Here is a 25,732-nt window from a genome sequence, read left to right as displayed (position 1 = left end):
TGTGTTGCATTTTTATTTTTAAAAAAAAAGACATTAAATATTCAAAATCATCTCCTTTCTCAGAGAAAAATAATAGCTGTGTGATTTCTAGTTAGGTATGATGAAAAAAAAATCATTGCATGATAAACTTGAATACATTTACCCGTGAACAGAGAAGAGTCTTACCAGCAAGAAGAAAACAAAAACAAGAAAGGAAAAGATATAAGGTGACAATACACAAGTGTGACCCTGGCTCTGCTCTAACAGACTGGGGCAGGATGGCTGGGTGTGCATGGAGAGAAGTGACTTACTGAGAGGTGAGAGGTTCACTGGCCTTAAGAAGCAGTGAACTACGATAAGGATGTATCTGAATGTCTGACTGATGTAGATGTGCACAGAGCAACCCAAAGAGCGACAGAAGGAAAAGGTTGATTAAAAAAAAGAAGAAAACATTCATTAGTGATTATATTCCCCAAAGTACACTGAATCATAGACTTTTGCTGTGCAATCGGTGAGTCACTGGTGTTCATAAGAAGTTTGGATCAGCTTATAGTTCTTTCTTATATAAATAAGGTTTTTTTATTTTTACGTACTGTACATGATGTCTAGTCAGACACAAAGCTGGCCAGGAAATAATAATAATAATAATAATATATAAAAAGACACACAAATATTAGGGAGGGAATAGCTTAAACATATTTTTATGTGTGTCCTCCCCCTTAACATCAAGTCTTTGAATAGATTGGCTATAGCACCAACAGGCTGGTTCTAAGATGTTGCTGTCTGTTAGAGGAAGTTTACAGCCGATTTTTTTATGCTACCAAGCTACTGGGCAAGCATTCTTTGTCGGCGCTCTCTCCACTTTTCAAGTCTTTACACAGGACGCAGGAGAGCATCAGGGCAGGAAGCTCCTCGGGGAGGACCACACCTCCTCCCTCGGACCCCCTACCACTTGTGTGAATGCATATTTGGTGCCGTGTCCACCTTGTGGAGATTTGTTGGCGTACGATCATACAAGCAAGTTTTTTCAAAGAAACAACAACAACAACAACAACAACCAAAAGAAAAGAGAAAAGAAATAGTTGCATTGAATGGAAAACTTCTAAAGGGGGTGATCTCTAAGTTTGCTGTCAGAAGTCCTGGTGTAGTTTTGTTTCTTTCTTTCTTACATTTTTTTCTCCTCCTCCATAGGTTAGTATTGCTTTTTGTTGTTGTTGTTTTTCTAACTGTATCACACTCTTTCATCTGACATTACCTAGGAAAGGAATCCAGATGCTGATAGGTCCAATTATCTTTAACTGCATGCATTGACAAGTAGCAGTGCAGCTAAAGTGCTTTAAGTGCTTGTGCTTGAAGCATGAAGGGCAGCTGGCACCTGTGGCAATGCAAGCCAGTGATACCGGGCTCACCCCGATTAAAAAAAATACCTACACCAGGTTGCATCACTGACAAGAGAGGAGTAGTGGAGGTGGGCAGGGTGCTGGAGTGAGGAAATTAGGCACACGAATAGGACAAACCTTCCAACAGTAGGGGTGAAGACAAGAAGGGTTGGATGGGCTCAGTGAGAAGATGTATGACAGAGGGGCTGAAGGCCAAAGGGGGACATGGATGAGGACAAGAACAGCAGGGGCACCAAAAAGAAAGATGAGAAGTTAAACTAGCCAAAGTGATCCCTAAAATTGCAAAGCAGCATGCAGGCGCTTAATACTCCTCTGAAAACATGTCTTTAGATATCAAACGTGAACCTGTTAGCATGACAGGACACTCTGAAGAGCTTGTGACTTGCTATTGCTACAGGGATTGGCAGCTGCAGTTACCAAAAAAGTATGCAAAATTCCACTAAACATTCCTGCTGTTGCTACATAAGCCGTCTTTCCACTGCTCCTTCCCATTGTCATTTTCACTTTGGGTGGCTTTTCACATCAACAAAAGAGTTGACCAACCTTCATAAAGTATCATTTTCTTCCACTTTTTATGCCAATTTAGTGGGTGTTTTTTCACAAGCTGGTGAAATTCAATTCAATTCAATTCAATTCAATTCAATTCAATTCAATTCAATTCAATTGTTGCAAATCACAGCAATAGTCACATCAGGCGCTTTATACTCCAAGGTAAAAACCGAACAATAATACAGGGAAAACCCCCAAATCATATGACCCCATATGAGCAAGCACTTGGCAAAAGTGGAAAGGAAAACTCCCTTTTAACAGGAAGATACCTCGAGCAGAACCAAGGAGCAGCCATCTGCCGTGAACACTTGGTGGTGATGGGAGGGAGACAAGACAAAATATATACTGAGTCAGAAAATCTTCCCTCCTACATATTCTGTGACATTAACAGAACAAAAACTGTATGCCAGGAGCTTCATTGCATGGTTTCCATGGCCAAGCAGCATCTGTAGATGTAATATAATAATAACGTAGCTTTAGCATCCAGTAGAACTATAAGCTTACACTCTTAAAATGTGTCCTGAAGAACTGGACTTTGCATCAAAAGCAGTTTAAGAAGTTTACAGTGCCATGAAAACTTTTTGTTTTTTCCTGATTTTTTTAGTTATTTTGCATTTTAATCACACTTAACAAATTTTAATGTTAGACAGAGATAGCCCTGGTTTTCGAGCATGAATGGTCTGTTTAAGGTCACGCCAAAGCATCTTATTTAGACTAGACCTCGACTAGTCCACTGTTTTCTTGAGCCATGCAGAGGTGGACTTGCTGGGGTGCCTTTAATCATTGTATTGCTGCGTTACCCAAGTGCCTTTCGGGCTCAAGGCACAAACTGATGGCAGGACATTCTCATTCAGGATTTTCTAGTAGAGCAGAAATCCTGGTTCCATCAGTTACAGCAGGTCATCCAGATCCTGATGCTGCAAAGCAGCCCAGACCATCACACTACCCCACCGTGTTTGACTATTGGTATGATGTTCTTTTTATGAAATGCTGTGTTAATTTTATGCTAGATGAACCATGACTCATATTTTCCAAAGTGTGTCTGACTTCCTCTCTCAAAAATCTTGGGGACCGTCAAGATGTGTTTTGCCAGGCTTTTTGTTCTTTTTGGTCAGCAGTGGTATTCACCTTGAAACTGTCACATAGATGCCATTTTTGCCCAGTCTCTTTCTTCTTGTTGAAACATGAACATTGACTTGAACTGAGGCAAATGAGGCCTGTAGTTTTTAAGATGCTGTTATAAATTCTATTGTGACCTGAATGATTCGAGCTGCTGCTAGAAAGGTGTACCACTTCTCCATTTGTGGACAATGGTTCTCACTCTAGTCTCAAAGCTTTAGAAATGGCTTTGTAACTGTTTCCGGTCTAATACATATCAGTGACTTTGTTTCTCATCTGTGAGAATGAAAGAAATCTGTCAGCACAACTCTTTGGACAGAAACTTTTCTTTCATTGAATTGTTTGTTGTATAATTACTTTTTTTTAGTATGAATGGCCATAAGGGAGGTTTTTATCAATATGAAAAGCTGTCAAACTTATGAAAATACAGTTAAAAATCCAAAACTTTTGTTTGTGCTTGTTTGTGGTGAGCAGCAGATCAAACAAGATAGAATTCTAAATCGCTTCAAGGCACATTCAGTCTCATTAAGACACTTAGACACTGAGCTCTGTGCTACATGCACACATTTCTACATCTCTGCCATTCAAAGAAACTTTATATAAAGGTTATTTTATGTAATATTCAATACTGAACTGCAAATTTTGTCTTTTTCAGAAAAGCGATTTTTTTATTCACTGTTTTCCTAAAAGCCTTATTTTTATACATTTACTACTATGAGGGAGAATACGCATCAGGTTTAAGGCCTGGAAAAGTTTGAAAACTTTTGTTTTCCACGATGGAAAATGGCTGAAAATAAAAAATTGGGATCAGCTTAGCCAGCTCCTAATTTTATAAATTCTGCACTCAGGTTCGCATCTCCAATATCATTGAAATGCAACCAGATGCAGGTAAGTTTGGACAGCTTTTTTCCCCTTGCTAAACAAAAACATTATTTGAAAACTGCATTTTGTCTTTCCTATGGCTATCTGTGTCCAATATTAGAATTCATTTGATGACCTGAAACAATTAGGTATGGCAAATATACAAAAAAAGGAAGAAGAGAAAGAAAAAATACAGTTTCATGGCACTGTATCAGGATCTTTGTGTATACTGGTTTAGTTACAGCTGCTCTCCTCATCAAAGATGCAAGCCTTAAAATTGTCAAGCACGATACTCATAAGGTAGCTTATCAGTGAAGTATTCCTTTATGCTACTGAAGAAGAGGAAGAGCTGAAGCTGAAGAGGAGGCAATGAAAGGCTAGTTTTTAAGGCACTGTGGCTGCATGGACTGCCTCCAGTCCCTTTGCCCTGCAGGTTAGTAACAAGGAACTAGAAACAGCAAGGCCGCCCCCCGAGCTACACTAAAAAGTTAAAGCCCTACCATCTAATATTCTATAATCCTTCACTTAATAATGGACCCTGAGCCAGAGTGCTATGTTTTTTCTGCATTGTTTAATGGAGCAGGGCCTGGGGATGGGCAGTCAGACATCTCTAAACTGAGTTTAGTGACATGCAGTATTTACACAAACAAACACACAAACTCACACACCTCTTGCATGCAGACATGCAGCTGTGCATGCATGTTACACAGCCACACACGCGCAGTTACACACTGGCAGACGGGCACACAAACGCAAACAAACAAACAATGGCGTTGGTTTTTTAAGAGGTGGGGGTGCAGATCACAGTCACAAACAAGTCCTCTTTAAAGTGAGTGGAAAAATCCCTCCTTCCTCTCTCTAAAAGAATAGTGCAGTTGACGGGTCCCCCTCCCCTCCCCAGCTTTCAGCTTAAACTTTTATTTTAAAGAAAGGACAGAGGTGGGTCCCCCTAGCACAGGACAGATAGCTGTGATGGACAGAAGCCTGTGCGCTATCCTTTACCCCTCCCCCTCACCTTCCCCTAGTCCCCCCTCCCTCCAACAGAAGCAGGACCTGAAATCAGAGGTCCAGAGTTCCTTCAGATGTTTACATAAAACTAAATGCAAGAGCACAGTTGGATCTCGTTCTTTTTCGCCCCCCTCACCCCCTCACCCATCCCTCCCCCATATTACACTGTCTTCCCCTTTCCGTCCACTTGTCGTTCCTCCATCCTCTCATTTGCGCTCCAGGTTGTAGCACTGCTTCTCGCCCCACTGCCTGCCATCGTAGCCGGGGAGAGGCTGCCCATATTTGTCCACGCACCAGCAGTAGCCCCGCCTCCTGCCTTTGGACGGACGGCACTGTAAAAAAAAACATGAGGAAGAGAAGACAAAGAAGTTTAGTCTGCCACTTGTCTTGTTCGATTTCACGAAGCAAAGGTAAACCAACCGGTGTCAAAAGCAAGACCATCGCTCATCGAGCTTTGACATCCACCTCTAGTTTGGGTGGGGTTAAAGAGGTAGCGGAGGACTTATCCCTCTGAGACACACTGGGAAAACAGATTAGCGTTTCCACGGAGAGGAATTAATGCCTTGACACAGCTTTAACAACACCACCTTCAATGTGCATGCTTGTATTATAATAACACCCCATCCCTCTGTTGGTTTTCAGATCTCAGATGCTTGTCAGCAGGCCAAGTCATGCCTCAGCAGAACTCTCATTAGAGAAACCCGTCAATCACGGAGTGGAATGCCCTGCTACCTGAGTTTTTATGTGAGTAAAACATCAGCGATACACAGTGCAGACAATGCAGGGGCGTGCTTTGTGTAAGACAGTAATAAATGCATCATGATTAGAGCAGGAGAGCTTTTGCAGCAGCATTCACGTGTGGGCAGCGTGCTGTTGAGTTTGCCCAATTTAGGTGCTGTGGAGGAGTTTACTTTCTGCTCCCGGCCACTGGGGGTAAATGATGAAAAAGCAGATTATTTCTGATAGAGAGGCGCTTGGAATGAGGAATGCTCTGAGCGAGTGAGAGTGAAGGAGTGTGAAGGTAAACATGGGGTTGCTAAAATATTTGCCAAGGCCAGTTGGAGGGCTGCAAACCAGCGCTGCTATTCTGGGAAGCTGGCAGGCACTCAAAATCATCTGGAGCTGATTATGGCCTGCCCCAGTGCACGGGGCGCATGTGCATATAAACACACGTTAGCAAACACGCAGCAGCACACAAACAAGAATTGTATGTGCTGTACACCCCCCCCCCAACCCACCTGCTCCCACACATATACGCAGTAATATCAGATGTCCCATAGGAGGTTCGGCTTTGTAGAGTGGCAACTTTATGAGGTGCATTTTGGGGGTACACATGGAACAGCACAATCACTTAAACCAGGTTCAGATCTCAAATTGTCCCACTACTCTTAGCTCCCATCATCTCCCACCGTGGGAGTGGTGAGAGAGAGGTAAGAAGTCCAGCCACGACCAAGACACGCCTGCCTGCCTCGATGGCAACCGTCGGTAAGTACCGGCAGTCTAGGTGTGTGATCAGCAAGTATGTACTGCAAAGAGCACATATGTTTTGCTTTGCACACCAACACTTTCTGTCTTTTCTGCATGAGTTCAAACACTGTTTCACTCAGCCTTTCATACTTAATTTTAATTTTTAACTTTTATTACATTGTACACACCAATCACCCACAGCTCTGTTAGGTCTAAATTATCACTGATGATGACCTGAGAACCTGAATCTCTAATCTCTAAGACCAGCTTTTCTTAAAAAAAGGGAAAAAAAAGACTAAACTAAATGAATGCACTACCCCATTTAGAGAAAGTGTTAGATTGCATTTTAGTGACATGCTTAATGTGATGGCCCGAGCAGTGAAGGAAAGTCAGACACAGGTCAAAGTCTCCCCCCAAAAAGGGGGGGGGGGGGACTTTAGTAATTTGGTTAGTAATTTGGTTAAATGTGTAATTTGGTTAAATTACACAGAAAAAATCAAAATCTTGGGCCCATACAAGAGGTCAAAGTAACAGAACTCTACTCAAAAGCTGACACCAACCAATTACACTAACTGAAACAAACTGACCTACCTAAACAAGACAAAGTGAAAACTTAATTCAATTCAATTTTATTTATATAGCGCCAAATCACAACAAAAGTCGCCTCAAGGCGCTTTATATTGTACAATAGATCGCACAATAATAAATACAGAGAAAACCCCAACAATCATATCATAAATAGTATGTGACCTGCTCCGTGTTAAAAGAGAAAAAACAAACATAAAAAAACTATGTCATGGGAGACAAACTAAGCAGCCAAGGAGTTCTTCTTTTTTAGTATAACTTTATTAAAACATGAGAACTGTCCATCCTGGCTAAATGCATTTGCAGCCCTTCTCACCCTCATGAGACAACACAAAAAGTGCTTTAACTTGCCAGTGTATCAGTCAGGGATGTAAAAACCAACAAATGAAAAGCTGAAAATCAGCACTTCAATCTCAAACTGAGTGCTATACTTAGATTTCCAACATCCATCAGTAAACATTGTAAACAAAACTGCAATGTTCCTTGGCACAGGGAGACAGTGTGATCAGGTGTCCTTATTCCAGTGTAATCAAGATTCATGTACAACCTGAGTGCATGATCAAGGGCAGCTTTATAGAGACAGCAATCTATTAAAATACCTCACGACCACATGTGCCCCTAACATCATCCAGGCATTCTTGTCTGTGAACTCACTATTTTGGTTGTATCGTCTTCCTACTCCTGTCCCCTTGGAAAGATGGAAAGGAGAGGAAAAATGTGCATGTGTGCATATCCCTGTTGCTTGGCTACCTTTTAATTTCCACTCCAGTCTCTGCAGTCCTTTCTTTAGAGCTTCACTCCAAACGCACGCATAAGCACAAAACATCCACTGAGCAGTGAATGTCATTTCAGATGACGCCGCGCACAGAGCCAACCGACCGGTTGAAAGGTTGGAAAGGGAACAACAGTTAAGTTCACCAAGAAGAGAGAACAATAGTTAACAAAAAGTAGCATAAAAAAGGACAGACAGCAGCTGCAGTGGACAGTTTTCATTGTTTTTTTCACCTGATTTCTCTTACTCTCTGTTACTCTCCATGGGTGTACTCTCTCTGCTGAATATGTCCATCCCTTTATGACACAGTGTATCTATCAAATGCTGGCTTAGTGCAGGATAACAGCCATGGCACAAAGCTCAGATCATTTCAAACTGGTTTCTTAACATGACAATGAGTTTGCTTTACTCAAACAGCCTCCACAGTCACCCGATCACACGGAGATTAGCATCACAGAGTCCAAACCCTGCGCCAGCCCAAATCCCATGCCCTATATTCTGAGCCTCATAGCCCCAAAACTAGCCCTGCCTGGTCCACATGGTTGTCACTAAAAAAAGGCAACAAAAAACAAAGCATATTTCATCCACCTTGCAAAGCCATAATGCTACCTTTATGAGGTGTGCATGCATGTGCGTTGTGTGTATGAATGCAAGCTCTTGTGATGCTGATCTTTATAGCTAACAGCAAGACTTCTGGGCTTCACGCACATTAAAAAGAGCCTGGTCTGACCACTGGATAAACACCAGCTCATAAAATGCAATGTGTTTGTGTGTGTGTGTATGGGCGCATGTATATGTATTTGTGTAATCAAGAGGGCATCTGTATGTGCTTGCAAGTGCATTTGGGAGTAGCTGCAGGATATTGCTTTTTCTTTAAAAAAGTTTTCGAGTGAAGAGAACCCTAGAATAATTTGTTTGTTTTAGAAGAATGGCAACACACAAACTTTAAAATAGAGGCTTAAATATTGCTTCACAAAGTTTACAAAGTGGTAGACTGGAAGAAGGGAGATCAATATAAGTAATGACTCGATGTGGTCAAACCATGAGAGGGAGAAGAGGGTAAATTTAAAAGAGTGTACTTGGACGATTATCTCTAAGAGAAAGATTCCTACATATACACTGCTTAACAAAGTTATTAGACCACCACCCAATGTAAGGTTTATTAACATTATTAAAAATTACAAATTTAATTTTTGATGTTTCTCTAATGGCTCATCCCCCAGTTTGCGCAAGCTCTTTGAAGATGATTAAAAGATATTTACTAGTAAAATATAACTATTGCTGTTTTATGTAATAATAATTTCCAAATGTACTGTTTTACAGTTCAAATTCAATTCAAATGCCAAATTGCTGTTTACTTGCAGCAGAAAATTCATTTTAATGGTAGTCAAGTTTGGGTTTAATTTAATAATTAATTTAACTCAGCTCAGTGAGTTCAGTCATGTCTAATTTTAAACATGTTTTTGACATGTATAATTTATAACATCAATAATTTGTTAAGCACTCCATCTGTTAACCATAAACATAACCACCTGCTAGCCAATATTTGCATGTTAAAGCTTCATTTATTTCTACTTGTGTTAAAGCTACATCGATCTATTTAATATTATTATGATAAACACTGATTATCATTTAGACACAACAGTGTTACATATAGTGTAATATAGTTAGTATGACAGAGTCAGCTACAACATTAACCCTCTGAGATCCAAGTCATCATAGCTGATAATCCTTATCAAGACCCTGCTCTGTTTTAGCGAAAAGCAAAAAGGGATATTTTGGAAAGAACGTGCAGGTGAATAACATGGATCATTCTGTGTTCTCCTGGTAACCCTTAAGTCTGGCTACTTATGTGAATATTAATTTGACACACACATACTATGAATCTTAACATGCCAATGGCACACCCCAATAACAGCAGGCTCTCGCAGCACAAGATGCAAACCTGATCAAGCGTCTGTGGGATGCACTGCTCCAAGGCCTGCATCCAGTAACACACAGAATCCTAAAGGAATCACTGCCAACATTCCAGTGACAACCAGGACACCCCCAGAGGTTCTGTCAGCATGTCCTGTCAGAACAGAGCTGAGACATAATATGATTTTAATGTTGCAGCTAATGGATGTATACAAAAAACATTCATACATGTTTGTTGGCACATGTAATTGAGTTCAATTAAAGCAAAAATAATAATCGCCATTATTTTTGGTCAGTACTGATATCATGCTCAAATAATACAATTGCTCAGTAAATTTGGAAATATATTTAATTCATTGAAAAACAGATATACTTTTTTTACGATAAAAAATTTATATTTACATTACTGTTAATGGTAGAGCAATACTGTGCATTTACGTTCCCTATCACGCACGACAAGGGAGGCATATCTGAGAGCCTAAACAAAGAGCTACTTCAGCAACCCCAACAATGCAAAATATGCAAGAAAGATCTTCCTGCTAAAGGTCGAAGAAACAAACTTGTTTCACCACTTGAGGCAAAAACACATAGCATGCAAAGAGGAAATACTGGCAGTTGGTGATGTGCAACCCAAAAATAAATGAATGGCTCAAACCCAGCACTGCCAGAGCACTCGCTATCTGCACTCCATATGAGAGGAAGAATAAATCGTGTATGGCTTACTGATGGAGTTAATGGTGCTGCTTTAAGTAGTTGCTTAAGGCAGGGCTTTAAGCAACTACTTTAAAAGGTCGACCCAAGATACAGCTGTTACGGCCCTTGCCATATTTTGAATCAGTGTGTGTCAGCATGTCTGGACTGTGTTTTGTATGTGTCTTCTGTGCCTTTAAGAGTCTCTCCAGGTCCTCCTGATTGGTTGAGCTGTTTTGGGCTGGCTTTGGCCTGGCGGCTGCTGATTGGCCCCCATTATCAACTGGCTGCTTCAAAAAGCCCGTCTCTGACAGTTGTTCCCCTGGCAGCAACTGGCAGCAGCAGATCTGTCTTCAGCCTCCAAACTTGCAGTGCTTGATCTTGTGTGTATTTTGAGAACAACTAGGTTTTGTATATAGTATTGTAAATAGTCGTGTCCATCTGTAAATAGCACTAAAGCAGAAGGGGTGAACTGTCTATTTAATTTTTTGACGCTTTGTCTTGTTTATGAAGCTAGGGAGCTAGAGGTAGCACTTGTCTTTTGTTTGGTTTTGTTCCATGTAGGGTTAAGGTAGCACTTTTCGGGAATAGCTTGTTTGGTTTGTTATTTTGGCCTTTGTTCACCCTGGAGTTTATCCTTTCAGTTTTGGTGTTATTGGTATAGCAATAAACCTCACCTTTAATGATAAAATGGCTATTGAGTCTGGCTTTGGGGACGGGGCGGGGACACCCTTTTGTTGCGTTCCTGTATCCCTAGACCGGGATATAACACAATACTGTAGGTAGAAAATAATGTTAACTTTCAGTTTTTTTGTGTGACAATGTTGTGGAAGAGTGGAAGGGTTTCAAAGTTTTACTTTGTATAAACTTAAGTGTTAAGCAGTCATGTTATACCTTTACTTAAAATTTCAGAGAAAAACACCACCTATGCTGCTGTCGTGCTTACATTTTGACTTGCGCTGTATCATTACTGTTACACTACAAGATGCTGCTGCTGACACCTTGTGGCAACTGGTTCAGACTTTGATTTAGGTAATTTAGGTCTGTCACTTTGTTTTGTTTGTGCTATTAAATATTGGTTCTCACGAGCTGCAATCACCAATAAAAGATTAGGAATTTTGTTTAGCATCAGAAATATCATCATCACACATTTCCTTGACTTTGCCGCTAAATTGAATACATTTCAAACATTTATCTGAAACATGAAAATAAATGGAAATTTCTCTGACAGGAATATAAATAACACCTTTCAGGACTTTACAGAGTTGCCTAATTTGCAGCATGAAAAAGGGATTTTTTTCTTTATTGAAAATGTTTATATACTCAAGTAAAACTACTGAGAAGTACAGTTTGGTTATCGGCATCTAAATTTAGGTACTGTGTTGGCATCAATAATAAAAATATTCCCCTGCTCTGCCTATTATGCATGAGACACTGGAAAAAAGACTTATATTTCAAAGTGAAGAAGAAAGAGAGATGGATTATAAATCTAGGGAGGGAAGAGAACTAGAGAGAGACAGGGTGAAAATAGCTGTCTGGATCCCCAAAGGTTGGCCAGTTATTATAAAGCCATTGTGGTTGGTGTGTACATTTCCACAGATCCTTCTGAGTCACGCTCAATAAGTCAACCCTTATGGGCCTGGCAGTGTCAGGACCTAGTGAATGAGGACGCAGAAGCGTACACAGGCACCTGGCTCACATCCTTAACCCACGGCCTCCTCCTCCTCCTGCTCCTCTTCCTCTTGACACACACTCTAAACTCTAAAAGAGTACACACAGAGACACACACTGTCGTTCCATTCACAAGCCTCTGCGGGGTGATTCCTGTCCAAACAAGGAAGGAAAAGCCAGGTGGGTGGAAGGGCAGGATGGACGGAATGATGGAGCGGGCAAGCAGAACAAAAGACGGGTGGATGACTGTAGGCACAGCACAATGGGGGTAATGATGGGTGGGTGAAATGATGAATTAAAGAGAGAGTGAGACTTTGAGGGATGTAATAAGATAAGATAAGATAAGATAACCTTTATTAGTCCCACATGTGGGAAATTTGTTTTGTCACAGCAGGAAGTGGACAGTGCAAAAGTTATGAAGCAAAAATTAGAATAAAATAAAATAAGAATAAATACAGTACACAACTGTACAGAATAGAATAAAATAAAATACTATATACAGTAGAATAAAATAGAATAAAATATACAATAAGATAAAAATAGAATACAAATGCTATATACAACTGAGTAAAAATACAACGATGCCAGAAAAGATTATTGCACATTAGTGTTATTGCACATGTGTGTTTGATCAGTTAAAGTCTTATTAGTGGTCAGTGTTGGGAATGCCTGGCCTGAATGGGGATACTGAGCCAATTCATATAACTCCAGCTAAAAATAGGTTCCTCCTTACTGTAGCTTATGTAGAGCTGCACTGCTCAGCTTCTCCCATTACCAGCAACACATACAGAAAACCACACATACACTAAATGCTTGCAGTTTTTTGCTGATGGCATGTATCTTTCTTATATGAAAATGAAACCACTATAGGGTTGATACGTGAGCATGGGTATGCCAGAGAGGTAAGATGGAAACCTAACCTTAACCCTGACCTCACCCTTAAACCGGTCACCTGTGACTGGGTGAATGTTAAGAGGTCAAGGCTATTGCTTTCACTCTCCTCACTGGCTACATTACTGCACCATTTTACATTTAAATAGAAAAGTACAGCAACAGAGGTTGAATGAAGCTTGAATGATTAATGCAACTTGAAGTGTTTCCCACACATAGATTTTTTATTATTATAAATTAATTATGACTTATTTCAGCATTTATTTCATTTTCATTCTATTGCTCTTATTTTTGAAAGTTCAGGTGCTGTTAACCCCCTATCTCTAGTCCTTCCCCTAACACTAGTCTGACTAGTGCTGTGATGGACCTCGGCATCGTTTAGCTAAAATCCAGACACTTGAACCCCATAGCTGCAGAATGCAACTGGGGACAGTGAATCTTCTTCTGCTCTAGAAAAATGGAATTAGCTAGACAGCGACTCTTACTAGAATCTGTCTCGGATAGTGAAACAGTCCATGTGCCACGCAAGCAAACTCACCAGGGCTGCAGTAGAGCCACGACTAACTTTGCTACCTGCGGTTCATTATCATGGAGTTGGAGTCATTCCAGGATGGGAGGAACTGACTTGAGAGGGAGTATATGCACTTATATGGACAGTCCATAGGCGCTAAATAGTCAAATACTTATTCTTTTTCCAAAATACGGTTAAATATAAATAGTGCCGGGGAACCACTTTGAAAGTGTTGTTTTCCAAATTACCACTAACTTGACAGTGGAACAAGCTGAACCATAGCAAACCTAACCAATGGTGTAAAATAATGTTAAACTGTTGAGGAAAAAGTAGTTCAATGTACATTATTTAGTTGGTAACTGAGTCAGCTTTGGGTTTACATACATGTCTGTGAGTCAGAACCCTGCCTTCTAGAGACGTGAGTCCAGGTGCGGGTATTGCACAAAGCAGAATAACTCATTCAGCTCAAATAGCATGTGACAACTTGTCTGAACATTTGTTTATCTATAATGACATTGCTGTATGAGCTCTGAGCCACACTCACCCTTTTGCACATGTTCCACAAGTTGCCTATGGATTAACCCTCTGTGGTCTAAGTCATCATTCATGACAATCCAAATCCTAACCCTAACTATAACCTAACTTATTTTATTTAAGAAAATGTTCTTCCCAAGTCTTGGCCAACAATGAACAAAGAAAATAACCATTCAAACTGATCCTAAAAACTGTTTCCTTTTTTTTTTTTTTTTTTTTTTACAAAAAACATATATTTCTCCAAAATATAGGGTTGGGGTTAAAGTTAGGGTCATCACTTTGAGGGTTACCTGTTTAAAACTCCAGCAACACTTGCAGGATACATAACAACCTTTTTGTTTGACTCGTGCAACAATGTTTGACCAAACGCATGTGTCTTTAGGGTCAGCTTTGACAGCTTCATTATTTGTTGTCTTGGAAGTAGGTTATGGTGTGCCAGAAGTGTCTACTTTGTTTTGACAAATGCATTAAGCCATATTCATAGCCACGCATTGTTTTCATAAACATCTTCATTTACATACTCCTTTAGCTATGCAGGGAGAAGGATGATGGAATGGAATGAAAACTGCATTCAGTCCTCTAAAAATCCAACAGCAGACCGCAGTGAAGATGGGCCTCTCCAAAAGTTGAATCTATTCATCTGGACGTAGCGTTTTGTGGGAGAAACGTTTCGTCACTCATCCAAGTGACTTCTTCAGTCTCAGCTGACTGCAGATGGGCACATTTCAAATCCTATTTTATTATAAATGTCTCTGGAAGAGAAAAGGGATGGCAAACATCCACTTTCTGTCACTTATCCATGGCAGGCACTTAGGCTCTGAGGCATTCCCAAACCAGCCAGGAAGCACACTCTCTCCAGTGTATCCTGGTTTAGTCCTGAGATCAGACCACACACTGACATGCCCAAAACACCTAACTAAGCAGGCAACCAGCAGGCATCCTATTCAGATGCCCAAACCAACTCCTCCAATGTGGAAGGATCCCTTCTGAATCACAAAGCTCCTCACCCTGTCTCTATTGTAGAGTCGGAACAAGAAACTTGTTTCCTGCCTTGACTGGAAATGAGCTCCTTGCACACAGCTCTTGATCATAGACACTACACCATCCTTCCATCATAAAGGATGGCAGGGTACCCATGAACATGACCCTGAGATATGAACTCCTCCATTGGGGGCAAGTATGAATGCCACCATTTCCCCATTGAGAGCAATAGCCTCAGACTTGGAGGTGCTAATTCTCACCAAAGCTGCTTCACGCTTTGTTGCAAACCACCCCACTGCCACTGTGACCTGGAGGTTACTGTTTGATGACAGAACCACATCGTCTGCAAAAAGCAGAGAGGAGATCCTGAGGCCTGAGTCCACACTAGCCCGGATAAATTTGAAAACGGCGTTTTCATCTGAAAAAGCTCCACGTCCACACTATTGTTTTCAGTCATTTTCACAGAGTTGTGCATCCACATTGAAATGGCTGAAAACACTTACGTTCCAGTACTGCGCATGTGTGAAACGCAAGCCGATTCGACCTGCCTTTTTTTCCGGCTTTTTGAAACATCGCGGCAAAATGTTGAGGAGAAGCACCGAGTTTTTTAAATGGACTAACAATGAGGTGGAGTTGTTGCTGTGAGTAACACAAAAGTACAAAGTTGCAAAAGCGAGTGAGAATTGAAGAATTTGAAGAAAAGCTATCTGGAGCATGTACAGACTGATATTAATCTTGAATAGATTGAGAGCAAACAAAAATAACTGCTGTATAATGCCTCCGCTATCTTTGTTTAATTGGTCACATGACTGCATCACATGACTAAAATGTGCCATCGTTTTCGAAAAGGCTCCGGTTTCGCTGTCCACACTGCGAACCTGGTTCGCTGTCCACACTGTGTCCACACTGTGACGCAAAAACGCTGTTTTCACGTCGCAAGTATCCGCTTTGGAGAGCGTTTTCAAAACGCCGTCTCAGTGTGGACGGAAGGCCAAAATGAAGAGAAAAAGATGCGTTTTCAAATGAAAACGTATTAGTGTGGACATGGCCTGAGGCCACCACCATTTTCTTGACCGCCCTTTGGCTGAACCAACAAATTCTATCCATTAAAAAAAAATGCAAATAGAAATAGTGGCAAAGGGCAAAGTCCAGCTTCAGTCCACTACAAAAAAAGTTATCACATTTTGACAATGACCCCTGCTGATGCTATACAGCTTATGGATGCCTATGGATGGCCACCACAGTACCATGACAGGATCTTTACCTGGGTATGCCATCATAGTGGGAAGGATCTGGACAGGAAAAGAGCCTTTATTACAGTAGACAAGTCATATTTTTTAAACTTCCTTTCTTTTTATGGCCCACAATTTTAGTTTTAGTTTTAGAAGTTAATTGACTACCAGCAAGCTCCGGGAAAATGTTGTTAAATTACTAGTTTTATTACATGCCATTCTCTACTCCCCAACTCTAATTAAAACCTTTCACAGTGAATGGCTCAACAACAAACATGCCAGCATAATCACAGAAAGATACATTCTGCAACAACTGAGCAAACTACACAGAGAGTTCAGCAGAAATATAAGCTATATAAGCTATCAAGTGGTTATTTAATTGATTTTTTTCTTTGGCCATTGAAAATGTCACTGTTAAAATCAACTTTTACTGAAATGAGTCAAATCCATGCCCACCCATATGCACCAACTTTGAAAAATCTTTAAGGCCCATTTCCTGATTTCAATGAGAAAAGCAGTTAAATTTAGCACATAAAACGGTTTGAGCTCCTGCCTTTCAAAAAAAAGTCCCTAAGCTGAATACAGGACTTTCTGGTTTCCCTGAAACTACCAGGAAGAGGTCTCGTATTATCAACTGTCGGATTTGATGGTACTTTAAGCAAAAGTTGTGGAAAAAAAAACACCAAAACTGCAACTGAAATTCAACATGTATTAAATCGCTTTTTCCTGTAACGCAATTAAGGATGCAAAACGCTGACTTAACGTTCTCAATTTTAGTTCCCTCTGAGCCATCATCGTTAAAAGTAAAATAAAAAGGTTCCTCTTTTAATATAAGAGATTTAAAAAGCCACATTTCAACAGCATTTAATATTTGAGGTGGTATATTCATACAGAGGTACAGAACCTGCATATTAGGTATACAGTTATGCTACTTTTTCCTCTCTTTAGTCCTTCTTCCCCCCCAACCTCATCCCTCCCACCTCCTTTCCCGGCTCCCTTCTTTTCAAAGTATTGTCACCCTAGACGGTTCACACGGTCTCCTCTTCACCATGTTTCCGGTCATAAATCTCTACAACACACCGTGAAGGCACGTCCCCTGAGACGGATTTAACACAACACTCCGCACCCCACTGGTGCTCTGAGAAAAGGGCGACAGGAGCTGGCACACTGCCACACACACATTTGCAAACACTGCAACCAGAACTGACACTTTCCCGGTAGATATTTTGTTTAAGGAATCCAGGAAATGAGCAAGGTATAGGCTGACTTTAATGAAAGTAGCTATGAAACTACTGTGGAGAGACCGTGGGGAAAGAGTGGGGTAAGAATTTAGAAGACAATTCTTTCTTTTTTTTTCTGTGTGTGTTACGGCTTGAGTTGGACTCTGACTCATGGTGCTTGTAGGGGGTTTTCGGTGACTCATGCTTTTCTCAGAATGGGCCTGTGGAATCCCTCCGATAAGACTCCCCACCCCAGGAAATTGGATAGTGGTATTTGTCACATTGTGTGTCTCACTAATGCCCCACAAGCCCTCCTCTTCATCCACCACCTTCCCCCGTCTTATCCCTTCTTTCCTCAGGTCACAGCACATGTCACCCACCTATAGTGCTCTGCCAAATGTCAGCTTCTTTGCCCCCCGCCATCTTTCAAATGAGTAGCCTATGGGTGGCCCCAGTCTGCACTACGGACGCGAAAAACTAAACCAGTGACAGCCTGTTTGTTTTTTTACCTCGCCAACAGCACCCCACACCTACTCTCCCACACCAAACTACTGCCATCAAACAAGCGCCATACATATACTCCCCTGCCGCCACATCTACCATGCCACACACACTCCTGGACCACATTCTTACATCCCTACCCCCCACACTCTCCCACACCACACACCCACAAACACACCTGACCGACTTCATTTCCTGTGAGGCATGAGTCAGACGGCTGGAGTGCATTTACCGGAGTAATACATGGTTATTAGCCATTCTGATAATATAGTGTTGATGTGGCTGTCAAGGCAACCTGGGCTGCAAAAAAGGGGGATTGTGTAAGTGTGGGTGGTTGGGATGAGTCTTTGAGGATTCTTTGGAAGTGTTCAGGCATGCGGTGGGTCTATTTGTATGTCCGCAGGTGTGTGTGTGTGTGTGTGTGTTTGAGGGACAGAGACGAGGTATAAAGAAACAACAGAGATAAAACAGCAGGGAGAGCCAGTCACCTGCTTTTTCTTGTAGAAACCCTTTCTGTCACAGTTGGGTATGCGGAAGCCTCTAGGGTTGAGCACATTGCTGATTTTAAGGCTGTTAAGGATGCTCTCCATCTCCCGCCGACATGGCCCCTAGCAACATAGCAAACAAAAGCATTAATATTAGGCCGCCATCCTTACACATTCACAAACAGGAAGAACACCGGGCACATCCATGCAAGTTCAAAAGTTTGTGGTGAACATCAAAGTCAATAAAAGGTACCGCGTTGAACCTTTAATGTTTTTATCCCACTAATCAGCTCCAAAGCTACGAGCTAAAGGTATCATATCAATTCTGATGTAATCCATTATTCTTATACTTATTCTTATAATATGCTTAACATGCCATTGAGCTTCTGGAATTTTCCTGCGGTTTTAAATAAAGTTCTGCAAGTTTGAGCAATGTATGCTGAGCCCGTGTCAAAGTGCAGAAACAAACACACTGTAAGGTCCAGGTTGAAGAGGTTAAATCCCAAAATGAGATAGTCGCTTTGTGAAAAAGTGGTACCTTCTGTTACAAAATGTTTGTAATCAAAACTGCTGGTGTTTAAACAACAGTAGATAACATAAAAGTACCCTGTGGATTTTTGGACCACAAATTGCACCGTATAGCTGTGCTACAATGAGAGATTTGCCATATTGTTTGTATTTTGTTTCTTTCCTGCACGTGAAAGAAGCTACACATTCATACCACCTACCATGGCTTGACAGTATGCATTTATGCCATCATAGTTGGGCCATAGTGGAATGTGGACCCACTTTATCTATGAGACAAATCAGTTAATGCACAGTTTGCTTCTTTATAGAGAGCTTTCTTTTTTTAATTCAACACTAAATGAGTTGCAGAACTTGGTATAGTTTGTTGAAACCTGGGTTGCAAATATTCCTCAAGAAGGTGCAAACACATATCATCATTTACATTTCACTGCTTCAAATGGTGCCGCAGCATGGTAGTATGTCAGCAAGCATAATACGTGTCTTGATTGCAGCTATTGATTTGAACAATCTTGTATTTTTACTGGTTATATTAGAGCCATCATGTCTTTGAAAAGCCAACGGCATTTCTTCAGAATAATTTATCCAGACTTAATGTTATTAAAAAATATAATTAAGCTGGTGATTTAAGTAGCTAGCAAAAAGGTCTGCTGTGTGAAACAGTGAAGAGTTCTGCTCTGCATTTCCCTCTCATTTTCTCCATTGATATTCCAGAAAATCCTTATATAAAGAGTTTAAAGCCTTGAACCAAGCTGATCAGCTATAGGCTAAATCATAATAATAAAAAGACTTTTAATGGTGAAGGAAATAATGCATTGCAAATCCCTGATTCTACACTGAACGACTTCCAGCCTTTTTCTCAAATGTAATGTCTCAAATGTATTCATTATCAGCGTCATATAATGACACATATTGTAGTTTGTATTGTACGTGTGTATAAAAGTGACCTGAAGTTCGCCCGTTTAAATATTTGTGGTTGCAATCACCTTCGCAAATCAGAAACATCTCTGTTTCAGTTTACGATTATACTTATTTTCCATGACATCATGAATAAAAAGCTTTTGTATTAAATCAATGCTGATATCATGCTGACTTTCTACATTGTGTCATAATGTAATAGCTCACACTAAGTCTGCTTTTATGGTTACAGAATTATGGTTCTGCTGGGCTGCTTTCCCAGAATATATAATTTTTACGATGCATAGTTTCAATAAACATTACTTATAAATAATGCATTTGACCAACTACTGTTACCTTTGAATTCAAAAATCAATATTAGTCCTAATGTACAATAATTATTGCAGAGAAAAGAGCTAGCAGATAGCTCTCTTCTTTTAACTTGTCTATGCTTGCTATTTCCACTAAAGGGCAAACATTACAAAGTTCAAATTTCCCTAAGTAATTATTGTGTATAATATAGGACAGATGAAAAGCTACCTAAAAACCTACCAAGCTAACAACCTGCTAACAACTCTCAGTGCAGAATTTTTAAGTAGAAACTTACTTTCATTTCTGTAATTGGTTTCATGTTTTCCCCCCAAAGTGCTACAAAATAGCTAGAGAGCTTATTTTAATTGGCTAGCAAAAAAAATAAAAGACAAAATTTCTGCTGAGACTGTAACACTAGTTTTTCGTCTCATCTTTGGGATTTGTGCCATTATTGGAATGGGCAGTGTACAAGGCAGTGTTGTTAGAAAGCAGGTGTGCAGTAGTCCTTTTGGTAAACACTTTTTATTTGACAGCAAATAAAAAATGGCCAAAGGCATTTGGATTGCCTAGTCAGCTGAATCAGATTGCTGAATCAGCAATCCAAATGAGGCGAAAAAGTGACACAAAATAACAAATTTTTCAGATCTGAACTGCTCGTGTAATGTGTATGCACAATGAAAGTGTTGTGTTTGGGGAAAATTCGTCTGAGGAAAAATAGTGTTACTTTACTATTTACTAGTACTGTACAGATGCACATTTTGAGCTATGATCAGACTTGTTATAGTGGTCTCATTAGTCAAATCTGTTTAATCAGATTCCAAAAATCTGAAATATCAAACTTGGTTAGAAAAAATAAATGCCGCAAATTTGTCCAGCACAATTACGAGGTCATAACTTAAACTATTATTAACGCATGATATGGTCACACAGATTTAACACGTCTGGTGTGTAAAGGCCTAAATACTGAGGCCTAGGTTTGAAGCTTCCCTGAGGGCATTTACTGTGTCTTCTCCCTGGTCCTTCTCCCAGCTTTCCTGTCTTCTGTTCACTAGCTTATTAAAATCAGGCTAAAATGCCCCAAAAGGACACATAAAAAGGAAGGCATGGGCATTTTATATATTTCAGTGAGATTCCAGGTATTTTTCTTCCAAAACAGCAATAATCTCACAGTTTTAACAGAAATCTCATTGCCTGGTGTGACTTACATACTCATTCTCCCTCTTGTTCTCCACAGAGAAGTTATGCACATCCATATTGGTTCCTCCTGATAATGATTCCACCTTGTAGCTCTGGGTTTTCCTGTTCTCATCCTTCTGGATTAATATGTTGTGCAAAGGAGCCCTGGTGTCCATCGACCCCCGACTATGTCCATCCTTCACAGTTCCAACGCCAGGCAGCACTGTAATCGTCTGGGTGACATTGACAGAGTCTTCGACCTGATTTCCAGCATTTTCTACATGAACAAAGAAAAGGTCTCAATTTAACAATGTTATGGTTTCATATATATAAATTGGTGCTTAATAAAGACAAATAGTGACATTTAGCGGTTGATTCTCTGTCTTGATTCTTGTAAAAATTTTACAACCTTCAAGTCAGTTTAAAAATTTGTCATATCTGGAATAAACTAAGAAAAGACACCAGAGACTGTTACGTGTTAGGTTGTCTAAATGTAAAGAAGAAGGTTTTGGAAATCTGAGTCAGCCTAGTCCAGGTTTCACACACAAGTGTGTGAAACACAAGTGTGTGAAACCTGGCTTCCTTCTCTCTCCCCAACCGGTCATGGCAGATCGTCGCCCCTCCCTGAGCCTGATTCTGCCGGAGGTTTCTTCCTATTAAAAGGAAGGTTTTCCTTTCCACTGTCGCCAAAGTGCTTGCTCATATGGGGTCATATGATTGTAGGTTTTTTCTCTGTATGTATTATTGTAGGGTCTACCTTACAATATAAAGCGCCTTGAGGCGACTGTTGTTGTGATTTGGCGCTATATAAATAAAATTGAATTGAAAGTGTATTTAGGTTTGTTTGATATGGACGTAAAATTGCCATTTCTTTGTTTAAAGCTTTCGTTAATCTTTAATGGAAACATCTTCCTATTATCTCTTTTCTGAAGCACATGTGGAGCTTAAGCTGCGACCTCAGAATCAAAAGCCAACATGTCATCGCTGTTCTGTTTTGCATAGAAATTGCCATATTACAAAATGACTGCAAAATGCTTGCTTGTGCTCATTCAATCCAGCAGGAAATTCTTGACTGTGTATGAGGAGCCTGTTAAAAGCAGACAAAATAAAGTTAGCTCATTGCCTTGTGGGATGTTTGGAGCCAGAATTGAAGCCAAGTAATAAACAGAAACATGACAATTTCATATCCACAAATTTCCACAGTATGCAGGCCAAGAGATAGAGTCACAAGGAGGAACTGAGCGTAAACAAGACATTTTAAGGACCTTTAGAAGAAACGGTTGCATATATGTTTATGTGTGCATATATAAGGTGGGGAGGAGGATGGGGCAGGTATATTAATAGCCAGTGGTGTTGGCAAAGATTCCTGTCAAATTGTTAAACACAGCAGAGCAGGGACCATCTGTCTGAGAAGAAGAGGGGGGCTTCAGATGTTCCTCACTGAAATAGGAGAGGACCAAACTACCACCCATGTGCCACCCGGTCGACCACACCACCGCAAGGCCACAGTGGAAGGAGCTGACTGATCTCAGAGACGACGTCCTGGAGAGGCAGAGGGATGATGGGAACACACATGCAGCGACTCACACACACATACACACCCAAACACAGTTTTAAACTGTTAACTCAAAGCAGATTTTGTGTTTAAGAGCTGTGGTGAGGGCGGCGGACGGGCATGGAGGGGTGTAGCTCGTGTGGGCAGGCAGGCTAGCAGCCCACCCTTTCTCTGTGACCACCTGATCAATTAGTGACTCGGTGGAGCTCCACAGTCTCCCAGGCTCACGAGAACTGAGAACAACAACTTGGACGTCAACAACAGTGTGTGCTGCAGTAGGACAGAATCTGAAAGTGCCTTTCAACCTGACGCACCCTCCACATGTTTTCGCCCCAAACTTTTCAATAACGGCCATATATATCCACAAGCAGGGACAAAAGAATTATGCCCTGTTTTAGATTTCTGCAAGCATTCCTTTTTATTGTCAATATAAACTTTTTTATAACCCTTCTAGGAAGTCTCGGGTGTTTTAGATTAACACATTACGCAATTTGTTTGTATAATAGCACAGGGGTAAACAGCACAAACTGCGGTGAGGAGGAGAGCTTGTTAATGTCTGGGAGGAGATCCTGTGCTGGATCTGGGGACATGGCTGTGGAAACCGCTGAGCTGCATCAACACACTCTGACCAACAGGGGCACTTGGGGTCATTTTCTTCCTCTCTGCCTCGTTTTCTGGATCTCTTCTCCAGTTGTGCAGATGGAGAAGGAAACAGATCAATACCCATGTCAATGCTGTTACTGGTAGTTCTCATTTTAGGTGGATCTCTTTGCTCCCACGTGAGGTTAGTTTGTCATAAATTAGAGGGTGAAGAAGTGAGAAGAAGCAAAGCTGGAAAGTGAGTGAAAGAGTGAGAACTTTGTATTTGTGTGTGTGTGTGTTTATGTTTGTATGAAACTGTGACTGCTGAGTGCTTGTACACCACGCATTAGTGTGGCCAAACCAAACAACCAGGAAAAGAAAACACACACACAGGCTCTTGGGTGCCTGACGTCAGTTGTGTGCCCAGACGCACAACCATGTGTATTCACATGTAGGTGACATGTGTGCCATTTGACTAGTGTGAGCAGCAGCCATACATTTAAATAAAAGGCTGTGCATAGGATGGTTCTCAGTGTGACATTTAAGAAATCTGATACTGGTATTCAATGCTAATTGGCTGTGATTGTGTGTTTGAATACTTGCGTTGGGAATTTCATCCCTGTTTTGTCAGACAGAGGTATCAAACATAAGGCCCGGAGGCCAAAATCAACAGGCAAAGACTCCAATTCGACCCTTTGGATACCTTTGGAGAATGTGAAGGACATACATTTTGGACTTTTAACTGTATTTTCACAAGTTTTACAGCTTTTCCTATTTATAAAGACCTTTCTCACATCCAGTTATACTGAATCAAAATAGTTAAGTTATACATATCTGTATTTTACACATTTACTACTTACAGTTTGACTCCACAGTTATGACAGATATTTTCCATTTACTACAGAGGCATGTAGAAAAAATGAGTGAGGGGAATTTCACTGGTCCAGCCCACATAAGATCAAAGTGGGCTGTATTGGCCCTAGATATAAACTGTGACATCTGTGATCTAGGCTGTCTGCACCAGGGAAGCACATACTGTGCACATCCATGCTGTGTCCAAGAATCCATTAGCTTTAACATAAAGGCTTTACAGCAGATAGGGACATGGTCTGCACTGGGCCTCAGTTAAATACTATAAACCATAAACTTACAGAATGTAAATGGCTAATTCTGGTTTTGGGGACTCTGTGTGTGCGCATATACTACTGTGTGCATTATGAAGAAAGGGAAGGAGCAGTAGTGTCCTCTTCTTAAAACAATTTTCAAGTGTAACATGTCAATCATAAAACTCCTCGTGTCCTGTTTCGTATTTACGAACGATGTTCCAAAGGAACCTTGTAGGAAAGCAGTATTAGCTGAAGTGGGACCCCCAACTTAGAAAGTCACGACTCCTGTTATGAAGTCAAACTTTTAGAGGTCTAGTGGGATTTGTTTAACCCAGGCCAGCGCACAACTGTGCAATGTAACCCCCCACCCCCAAACACAGACGCACACGTATTGTTGTGATTTGCCAAAAAGCCCGGAAAATACGTTTTTGCGTCTTTCTTTGTGCTTTTTAATCACAAGCAGCTCTGTCACAGCATCTTTAGCCCACTCACTATAAATGCCACACATTTAACCCACATTTTTACCAGGAGGGAACTGTTGGACTTGGTCAGCGAAGAACAGAACCCTAATGGGCAGGGCGCCTGTCAAAGTCGATGCATAATAACATTCAGGGGCGCACACAAAAATACCCACACAAACACACGGGCAACAAGGTGTCAGAGAATCATTAAAAAAAGAAAAGACTTCCCACCTTCTTTTTGCGGTGGCATGAGAACACTGTTCAGTTTTTTGGACGCGGGACTCGAACACACTCCCCGTCCCTCCAGGAGAGCCTGCAGGGGTCTGCTCTCCCCGGGCTGGTGCCGACAGGTCAAGCCGGAGCCGCAGCGCGCTGTGTACACTCCACACGGTTGTCCCTCTCCGAGGGCGCACGTCATGCAGCAGCCGCAGCCGGGCTCCTTGACCCGCTCCACGCAGTCTTTCGGCAGCGGCTTGCACTGCAGGAGCGCGCCGGCGTCGCACGGCTCACATCGAACCACGGGGCCCACCGTGCCGGCGAGCCGGGCGAATGCAGCCAGCGCGGCAACCAGACAAAGCACACAGACATCGGGCATTCTGCCGATTAAGCTGGTCACAAAGGGACAGTATGTGAGTTGTCACGTAGGCTTAAGGGGACTCTCTGTGACACAGCGAGCCGGCTAGCCTTCTCCATCTGTATTTTCTTTTACGCGAAGTTCTCGTTTTATACAGACAGAAAAAAACCA

At 41.2% G+C, this 25,732-nt stretch overlaps 1 protein-coding gene across 2 annotated transcripts; it reads right to left on the bottom strand.

Annotated features, from left to right (window-relative positions):
* igfbp3 (insulin-like growth factor binding protein 3) lies at nucleotides 1-25,708 on the bottom strand. Of its 2 annotated transcripts, none has more exons than XM_039601232.1 (4): nucleotides 25,219-25,708; nucleotides 21,317-21,560; nucleotides 18,377-18,496; nucleotides 1-5,248 (listed from the first exon to the last, which is right to left on the bottom strand). In XM_039601232.1, exons 1-4 carry the CDS (start codon nucleotides 25,580-25,582, stop codon nucleotides 5,077-5,079), a joined length of 900 nt encoding a protein of 299 aa, XP_039457166.1. In that variant the 5' UTR covers nucleotides 25,583-25,708; the 3' UTR covers nucleotides 1-5,076. The 2 variants fall into 2 exon arrangements, with proteins under 2 accessions (XP_039457166.1, XP_031588439.1); XM_031732579.2 differs by having other exon boundaries at nucleotides 21,313-21,560; nucleotides 25,219-25,706.
* Nucleotides 25,709-25,732: the final 24 nt, after the last annotated feature.

This window comes from Oreochromis aureus, linkage group 17 (genome assembly GCF_013358895.1).
Source record: "Oreochromis aureus strain Israel breed Guangdong linkage group 17, ZZ_aureus, whole genome shotgun sequence".
In the NCBI taxonomy this organism is placed as follows: domain Eukaryota; kingdom Metazoa; phylum Chordata; class Actinopteri; order Cichliformes; family Cichlidae; genus Oreochromis; species Oreochromis aureus.
This window is presented reverse-complemented; position numbering and strand designations above follow the sequence as displayed.

Bases quoted from the DNA above. Each gene is read 5' to 3' on its own strand.
- igfbp3 (XM_039601232.1), bottom strand. From the start codon at position 25,582: ATGCCCGATGTCTGTGTGCTTTGTCTGGTTGCCGCGCTGGCTGCATTC. The intron at 21,561-25,218 runs GTGGGAAGTCTT...TTGTTCATGTAG, and splicing joins CATGCCACCGCAAAAAGAAG to AAAATGCTGGAAATCAGGTC. The intron at 5,249-18,376 runs GTGACTGGCTCT...TTTTTTTTACAG, and splicing joins GTTTCTACAAGAAAAAGCAG to TGCCGTCCGTCCAAAGGCAG.